General features: G+C 55.3%; 1 protein-coding gene across 1 annotated transcript; it reads left to right on the forward strand.

Annotated features, from left to right (window-relative positions):
• The first annotated feature begins 1,857 nt into the window (after window positions 1–1,857).
• On the forward strand, window positions 1,858–4,382 carry LOC134387404 (interferon lambda-3-like). Its single transcript, XM_063109889.1, is given in 5 exon segments — window positions 1,858–1,979; window positions 2,989–3,113; window positions 3,708–3,883; window positions 4,113–4,196; window positions 4,284–4,382. Coding segments are annotated over 5 exon segments (606 nt in total).
• Window positions 4,383–9,118: the final 4,736 nt, after the last annotated feature.

A 9,118-nucleotide genomic window follows, 5' to 3' on the forward strand; every position in this document is an offset into this window, starting at 1 on the left:
TGTGCGGTCACAGAAGGGCGCCCCGCGGGGCGGACTCGGCTCCACGTCGGGGCGCAGGGCCGGGCAAGGGGAGCGCAGGCGCATCCCATCCGCGTCCCCGCCTCCGGGGAGCTCCCCGGTTCGGGACACAGTGAGCGCGACCGACCGTACCCCGACCCGTCCGCGTCCGGGAAGCCCAGACGGCGCAGAGACAGGGGCGCTGGCCGGGAGGCCCCGCGTCACCCCGGCGCTTGTGCCGCAGGAAGAGGAGACGCCGAGCTGGCGGCCGCGCCCCTTCGCCCTCGGCTCACAGCCAGCCCCGCCCGCCTGCGACGCGTCCCGCTCCGCGAAACCCGCTGCACACCCGGCCGGCGTCCTCTCGGGGTCCGGCCAATCCCGGCTGGAGGGTGCGCCTGGGCGCGCCGCGGGCAGAGGCAGCGGGAGGCCGCTCTACGCCTTGTGCCAGTGTCTCGTGTCCCACCCCCAGCTCGAGCTGACGCCGCCGGGCTCCTCGAGGAAGTCCCCGCGGCCCCCGACGAGGGCACAAAGCGCGGCGAGCTGTGCGTGCGGCGGGCGGCACAGGGCTGGGCGGAGGGCGGAGGGCGGAGGGCGGAGGGTCGGAGGGCGGGGGGCGGAGGGTCGGAGGGCGGGGGGCGGAGGGGCGGAGGGCGGAGGGCGGAGGGCGGAGGGGCGGAGGGCAGGGGGCGGAGGGCGGAGGGGCGGAGGGCAGGGGGCGGCCTCCGGGCTCGGGGACGCCGACTCGACCGTCCCGCCCGCCCGCTTCCAGGACTCGCCGCGCTGCCGCCGAGCCGCGGTCGTCTTCAACCTCCTGCGCCTTCTCACGAGGGACCTCAGGCCGGCGGCGCACTCGGGGCCATTGCCTGTGACCCCGGCTCCGTGGCCGCGGCGGGGCAGGCGCGAGGCTCGGCCGGTGGGCGCCGGGGCTCCACGCCGCTCTCCGCCACTGGCCGGGCTCGCAGGCACCTGCGCGGGGCACCGGGGCGCGGGGACGGTTCCCCAGCGGGAGCACGCGGTCCCGGGAGCTGCGAGGGTTCGGTGCGGTGCGTTGCCCGAAGCTCTTCCACGAGCCCGTCTGGCAAGAAGGGCCTTGAGCCCCGGGTCCGACGGCCGCTGACCCCCAGGGTCCGGGGACCGGTGTCTGCCTCTGGGATTGCCGGGGGCTGCCCCCCACAAGCCCCAGCCTTGGCGTGAAGCCTCGGCGCCCCCGCTGAGACCCTGCTGTTCCCTAACTCTTGGGCCTCCCACCTGACGCAGCCCCTTCCCTGAGGGATTTGGTGGTGAAGGGGCCAAACGTCCTTCTTTGCCGCCGGTCTCTGGACTGTGTTACACGGTGTTGTTTGTACTCGTGAAATTGCTGTGTGTGCTCGTGTTCGCTGTTCTGTCTGCTGATCTTAATTTATTGCTAGTTATCAAAGTGTTTCGTTTGCACTGGTTGTTCCCCGCCCGATCACTTTGCTGTGCAATCTTTGGCCAAAAAGGGCTGAGCCAGGAAATCCGGCGACCTGAATCTCAATTCTGACCCTGCCACTTTGTTATAGTGTGACTCTGGGCAGGTGGCTTTTCTGAGCCTCAGTCTGCAACCTGCACAATGGCTGTCTTATACTTACGTGGCAGAAAGGAGTAATGTACATCGAAAGTGTTTATAAAGCTGCCAGCTGAGGCCATGGCATAGTCTTCATAACCGGTCTCCGTTAAAGAATCGCAAAGGTAAGTACACAAGCAATGGCATGAGCGCCGTTCCGTCCCCGTCTGTGGCCAGCGATCTCCGTCGCTAACTGCACACGTCCTTTCCAAGGTCATACAGCCAGTGAGGGTCGGAATCAAGTGTGAAGCCCGCACTCTTCGGCTCAGGAACCCATGGTCCTTACCGCTCACCTGAACTTCCCTTCTAGGAAGAAGAGCCGCGACGCTCAGGGAGTGGAAGCGGCGCGCCAGCTGACAGAGTTCACGGTTGCCGCAATGTCTTCTACCCGCCTGAGGTAAGGCCCCTGCGTTTGTCGGACACTGCGCAATACACTGGCGGGTGACTTGGCCACATCTTGCTCATATATATCAGAGCTCAAAGATGTCCCCAACTGTCCAGCCTCTGCCTGGAAGTCTGAATGAGAGAAATCAGGGTCTATGGTGGGAGCCAAGTGTCAAAAAGGGCTTGGCGTTTTCTCTCCCAGAAATTCACCACCTGTGGGTCCAGGACATCTAGGTGCACAGGAGGCTGGAGGGTTCCCCTCTGGGTGTCAGACCAAAGTTGGGTAAACTCCTGCGCTCACTACTTATTCGCTGGGTGGCCTTGGGCAGGCGTCTTAACCTCTCTGAGCGCCTGCAGCACACACACTGCTTATTGCGACAAAGCCTGCGTCGCAGCGCTGGACACCAAAATGCTCCACAGAACGGGGCGTCTCCGACGTTAGCTTGCACTGGCCGTACACTCTGCCTAGAAGTCTCTTCTCTCAGATCTTCACGTGGCTCCCTCCATCACATTCTTTAGCTCTGGGCTCAAGTGTCATTTTCTCAGGTCACCTCAGTTGATGCGAACTCCCTCCTGCATTCCTCGGTGTCATCCCTGCTTTGTTTTTCTGTTCCTTGGCATAAAACATACCACAAGTTTATCTTTCCCCTGCTATGGTACGTCATTCCTGTCCAGTGCAAAGCTCCATGGAGGATGATTTTGTGGGTTTTTCCCCCAATACTCTATTTCTGGCACCCTGAGCAGCGCCCATCACTGTGCGGGGGCTGAATGCAGATTTGCTGAATGAATACAGGCATTTGTCACAACGCATCTGTCTCTCTGGAAGTCCTCGGCCATACCCCAATTCCTTAGCAGAGCCTTGGATTCCTGGGTCCTTACTTGCCTGGACAATTGAGAGAGATGTTAGGGGGAGCTCAACCAGCCCAGGACTTTCTCTCTCCAAGTCAGGTAGAGAAAGGTCGGGGAGAGCTGGTCTCCCTTAATCCCAGGGTGTTTTCCCTTTCCGTGTCTCCCCAACCCAGCGGCCTCCTCCCTGGATCTTCTCCCCCTTACACAGCCTCCCTCTGGGAAGCTCCGTGTCCTTCATGGCAGCATGTGCTAGGGGTGCCCTTCCCCTCCCCTCTGTACTGGGACATCCTGCAGAAAGGCAAGTCCCTCTGTCCCTCTCTCTGCTCCAGTTCAAAATCCCGTCCCGCCAGGGCACCATGACCCTCTCTGTTGGCCTGAGCTGCCCAGTGCTGAGGATTCCTCCTCACGTAGGTGACCCCCGAGGCCCTGGCAGTTTCTCTTTCCCTCCAGCTGCTCACCTGGCTCCCAGGCCCCACCCTTCTCTGGGCTTCCCCAGCCTGGGGCTCCCCTGGTGGCCAGTGTCTTCCTCAGGCCCTATTTTCATTTTCTCTACATCAGTTGGGAGTGCACTTTGGGCCAGGATAAAAGCTGCACCATGGAGCTCGGGCAGGAATTATATTCCAGACAGAGCTGGAAATCCAGGCTCACAGACAGAAAGAGAGCAGCACGCTGAGATGCGCAGGAGCAGACTGAGGCCTGAGGCTCCAGACAAGGCTAAGTGAGAGAGCCCAGGTGACGACAGCCTCGGCGTGGACACTTGGGTCCTGGTTCTGCCGACAGAGACCAGGAATGGAGCTGGGTGAGCCCCACATCACTGTCCATGATGGTCACCTCCCCAGAGCCCCACCCTCAGGCCCAGACCCTCTCAGCTTCCTATTCTTCCTTGACACAGACCTGGCAGGGGGCTGCCTGCAGCTGCTGCTGGCCGAGGTGCTGACCAGGACAGGAGCCATTCCTGTCTCCAGGCCCCTTAAGGCCCAACCGGATGCCAGGAGCTGCCACATAGCCCATTTCAAGTCTCTGTCCCCACAGGAACTGCACGCCTTCTAGAGGGCCAATGATGCAATTGTGAGTGTCCCCACGGACCCACCTGCTGTGGGCTAGGCTCTCCCCCTCTCTCAGGGTTACCAGGCTAACGCTGCTGCTCGCGGACTCACCCTTCCTGCACTGGGCTAACCTCCACCCTTCCTGCACTGGGCTAACCTCCACCTTTCCTGCACTGGGCTAACCTCCACCCTTCCTGAACTGGGCTAACCACCGAGGTCCTGCCTCACAACCCACCCTCCTGTGCCCGCAGGTCCCCACTCAGCCCACTGCAGGCCCCAGGCCCCGAGGTCACCTCCACCACTGGCTACACCGGCTCCAGGAGGCCCCAAACAAGGTGTGACCCAGGAGCGAGGACATGTCTGGGGAGCAACTGGGAGCCCAGATAATGGGTAGCCCCTGAGCCCTCCCTTCCTCCCCACAGGAGTCCCCTGGCTGCCTGGAGGCCTCTGTCACCTTCAACCTCTCCCGCCTCCTCACACGGGACCTGAAATGTGTCACCAGTGGAGACCTGTGTGTCTGACCCCTCAGACCCACCTGCAGCTTGTCACGGAATCTTAGATTTTATTTATGCCTCAACCACTTCATTTATTGCCACCCAATTGCTATTTATGTTTTTATATGTGTGGATGTCTCCCATTTTAGATCCAATAAAATGTTTATTTTTCTACTTTTTGTAAACTTTGTTGAACAGTTAGGAGAAGACACCAGTTGTGATGTGGGACTGTTTGTGTGTTGAGTGTAATCATTTTATGTTGTTGCCGTAACAACCTACCACAAGTGCCGTGTCTTAGACACAAATTGAGCATCTCGCAATGCCTTGGGCCAGAGTCTGGGCTGGCTGTCTTCTCTGTTCCTGGTGTCACAGGCTGACATCAAAGTGGTGCCAGCAGGGCTCTTATTGGGAGACTCTGGAAAGCATCTGCTCCCACGTGCGCTGGAGTTGTTGGCAGAACACTGTTCCTTGCTGCTGCAGGACCGGGGTTCCTGCACTTTCAGGGGTGGGATCCATCCTTAGCCCTCAGAGGCCTCTCCTGGGATTATTGCGTTTTGCCCCGAATCTCAGAGCCTGCAATGGCACCTCAACTCCTTCACACACTTGGAATCTCTGTGACTTCTCCTCCTGCCACGGTCCTTTTCTTCCCCAGCCAGAGAAAGTTCTGTGTTAAAGCTCGTGTGGTTAGGCTGGGCCCGCTCGGATTGTCCAGGATAATGTCCCTACTTGAAGTTCATAGACTTTAATCACGTCTGCAAAGTCCTTCACCACGTAACATAAGATAGAAACAGGTCCCAGGAATGAAGGGTGGACACATTTGGGGGGCCTTTCTTCAGCCCACCGTGGTGTGTGTGATTGTTTACTGGTTGTGTATCATTGTGTTTGTGTGATTGTGTATATGTCTGGTCCTTCTGATGGCGTGTGACAGGATCACTTAGAATGCTTGCTGTTGTAAGTAAGGTAATGGCAGTCAGCCCTCCGTATCCACGGGTCCTGCATCCACGGATTCAACCAGCAAGACTCGAGAATATTTGAAGAAAATAAAATTTTTAAATAACAATACAACAATAAAAAACAATACAAATAAGAAAACAATACCCAACAACAACCATGAGCTTACATAGCACTTCCATCGTATTAGGTATTAGAAGTAACCCAGAGAAGACGTAAAGTGTACGGGAGGACGTGCATCGGTGCTACGCTAATGCCACACCGTTTTACGTAAAGGACTGGAGCATTCTCAGATTGGCTGTGCACGGGGGTCCTGGAACCAATTCCCTATGGATACTGAGTAATGAAGGTATTAACTCAAAACGCTGTGGTAATAAGATCATTTATCATCATTCATGATGAGAAGTCTGGACAGGGGGATCCTTTACAGCCGTGCGGCCTAGTGTGGCCCACTAGGTGCAGCAACCGAGCACCTGAAATGTCGGGAGTCCAAACTGAGCTGTGCCGTAAATGTAAAATATACTCTACATTTTGAAGATTTACTGTGAAGCAATGTTCTAAAATACCTCATTAGTAAGGTGTATATTGAGTTTATGTTGAAATGATAATACTGTGGTTGTATTGGGTCAAATGAAGCATCTTTTAAATTAATTTTATGCATTTCTTCTTACTGGAAATGTGACTACTAGAATACTTAAGTTACACACGTGGCTCCCACAGCATCTATGTCGTGCAGTGCTGGGGGAGAGGGCATGAAGTCACAGTGAGCCAGGCTCTCTCCCTCTGGCTGCCCTACTCCTCAGTGTGCCAGTCATGTCCCCACTCAGGATTATAAGACAGCTGCCACCGCTCAATCACACAAGCACATACCTGTGCACAAAGCCAGAGTGGCAGAGGCTGCAGCTGGCTGTCTCTACATCTCTGGTCCCCTTCATCATTTACTTAGAGAATACCTGAATTTAAGTGAATTCAGTGGTGCCCAAGGAGAGAATACATTTTCCAGCCTCCCGTGTACCTGAGGCACTAACATCTGGCTGATGCACAGGAGTGAAAGTCATCTGAGCACGTGTGGTTGTTCCTTTAAAGGAAATGAGAGTCCCGGTCCTCCTGCCCATTTCTCCCTCTTGTTGAGTGACAGGAATGGGAGCAGCCCTCTTACTTCGCCTTCAGTTTTCTACCATGATTTCAGTGGATATAAAATTCCGTGTTGACGGAATTCTTCTTTCCTTTAGTACATTAAAGATCCCGGGTGAATTTGTACGCAGACTTGGGTGTTTTCGCTCTGCGTGTCCCTCCTTATTGCGATTTCTCCTCTCAACTTCCACCTGCTCTGGCAGCCCTGACCTCTGGCATGTGACACCTCAAGTCAAAGGCTCTGGTTTTCTGCTTGCGTTTCAGCTCCCTTTCCCATATGCATTGGGGTATGTCCCCAGAGGAGAAGCTGTATAAACTTAGATGTCACACACTGTGTCCAGTTCTTAAAAGGTTGAATCGTCCCCAGGTTCTTTCTGCCTCCGGTTGCTCTGCAAGACCTTCAAATAGGTCTTTTTGAACAAATACCTTGTGCGGAGCTGGTAATTATTGTCCAGGGGTGGGTATTAGGTACCCTCTCACCTGTCCCTGTCCACCTTTTTCCCTCAAGAATTCTCCCTCAGGTGAGTGGATCTCGCTTGGAGTCTCTCCCGTGGTTGCTGGCCGAGGTCACCTGGGACTCGATGGAACTGAAGGCTTGACTGGCCTGGGTTTTATGACAGCTCACCCACACGGCTGGCTGTGGCTGGCAGTTCTACCAGAGGTCTTGACCAGAGCACCTCCCTAAAGTGACGTCTCCAGGTGACTGGGACTTCTCACAGCACGGAGTCCACAAGTACTTGGACGTCTTACATTGGCACTGGCTGCCCTGAGGGCAAGTGTTTAAAGGGAAGGAGGGAGGGCTGAAGGTTTCTTAAGGGCTCTCCCCTAGAAAGGGCGCTGTATGCTATTTGTCCCAGCAGTTTTAGGCCCTGCCCAGATTCGAGGGGGTGGTGAAAAATGAATCTCCACTCTCTGTGGTGGAGCGTCAAGGTCACATTGCAGTAGAGCATGTGGGATGGAGATATTGTCACCTGGCGAAAATGCAATCTGGCCACAATAGACGTGACCATCAGGGACTCCCCCGTGTGACACTGTAAGTGTGCCATGCTGCGGGAGCCAGAGCTACTGTCTGCCTGGGTCCACGGCTACCCACTGGCCGGAAGGGCACGAAAACCTGACACCCCCAGAGGTATTGCCAAGGCCACGGCTGGAGGACATAGGGCTTGATATTGTTTATATTGACGAAAATATCCACAAAACATGGAAACAGAACAAGGAGCACCATTCTGTTCTATAGCAATAGCTGTTTGCCGGTGACAGATCAGACAGAGCTGCTTATATTTCAAGGGCTGCGCTAGGAGGATGCCTTGAACACACACAGGAGTGGTGTCCAGCACGTATCTAGAGCAGAGAAAGTGAAGATAGAGAGAGAGAGATCACCTACCTAGTGTCGGACAGCTACAAAGTCAGGATTTGAAGCAAGCTGAGCTGCCGTCTCAGTGGATACACTTATGCTCTGTGATGTATGGACTTTAAAGAGAAACAGACGGGCCAGCCCGTGGCTCACTCGGGAGAGTGCGGTGCTGATAACACCAAGGCCCCGGGTTCGGATCCCATATATGGATGGCCGGTTACTAAGTGAAACGAGTCAGGCACAGAAAGAGAAATACCACATGTTCTCACTTATTGGTGGGAGCTAAAAATTAATATATAAATTCACACACACACACACACACACACACACACACACACACACACACACAAAGAAACCGGGGGTGGGGGTGGGGAAAGATATAACAACCACAATTCCTTGAAGTTGATACGACAAGCAAACAGAGAGGACATTGTTGGGAGGAGGGAGGAGAGGGAGGAGGGAGGGAGGTTTTGGTGATGGGGCAACAATAATCAACCACACTGCATATCCACAGAATAAAATTTAAAAAAAAATAAAAAATAAAAATAAAGAGAAACAGACCGACCACTAAAGTGAACGTGAACTGGAAGACTTGTGACCACTGTGCCATGTGACCGACTCCTGATGAATCAGACCCTGCCATAGACAGAGGTTGCCGGGGTGACGGGGACACATCCCTGTTCCTGGTCCTTCCGCCTGTCGCACACCCAAGCCCCGCGGTTTCTCCTGGCCCTGGGCAGCGCCAGCTCCTGTCCACCGCTCCCTGGAATCGTGAACGAGGTTCGAAAGCAGAGCGGCTGGGGGTCGAGGGAGTGGCAGAGAGAGAGGCCACATGGACCCGAAAGACAGGCTTCCGTTTTAAGGAACGTTTTCAAAAGTACCTTAGTGCTCATAGTTTTGATTTGTTTTTCTTCTTGGCTAAAGAAATCAAACTCTCACTTGGACATTTAATTCACAGTGCTTATGCGCTAACTAATGGAAGGTTCATCAGTTTTCTCTTTGCGATGATTTTGTTGTGTCCGATGGAGACGGTGGTCATGTGCTCACCCCATCGGTCGGTCCCTGGTGTGTCATCACGCCCACACCAGTCACCTCCAGGACGGGATGATGCGGACGAGAAGGGAGAATCCTGGTGGGAAGAAATGGGAAACAGACCTCAGGGAGCTGACCCAGATCTGTCATCAAGCCGATGAGCTTGCCCTGGTTCGGGTTTCCTAGAACCGATCACGAGATGGGGACTCCCCGCAGCAGGTTTCCTGGGGAGGACTCTTGGGAGATCGATGTACAGGGCAGCAGGCAGCATCGGGTGGAGGGAGATGCAAAC

The sequence above is a fragment of the Cynocephalus volans genome, chromosome 10 (assembly GCF_027409185.1).
Source record: "Cynocephalus volans isolate mCynVol1 chromosome 10, mCynVol1.pri, whole genome shotgun sequence".
In the NCBI taxonomy this organism is placed as follows: domain Eukaryota; kingdom Metazoa; phylum Chordata; class Mammalia; order Dermoptera; family Cynocephalidae; genus Cynocephalus; species Cynocephalus volans.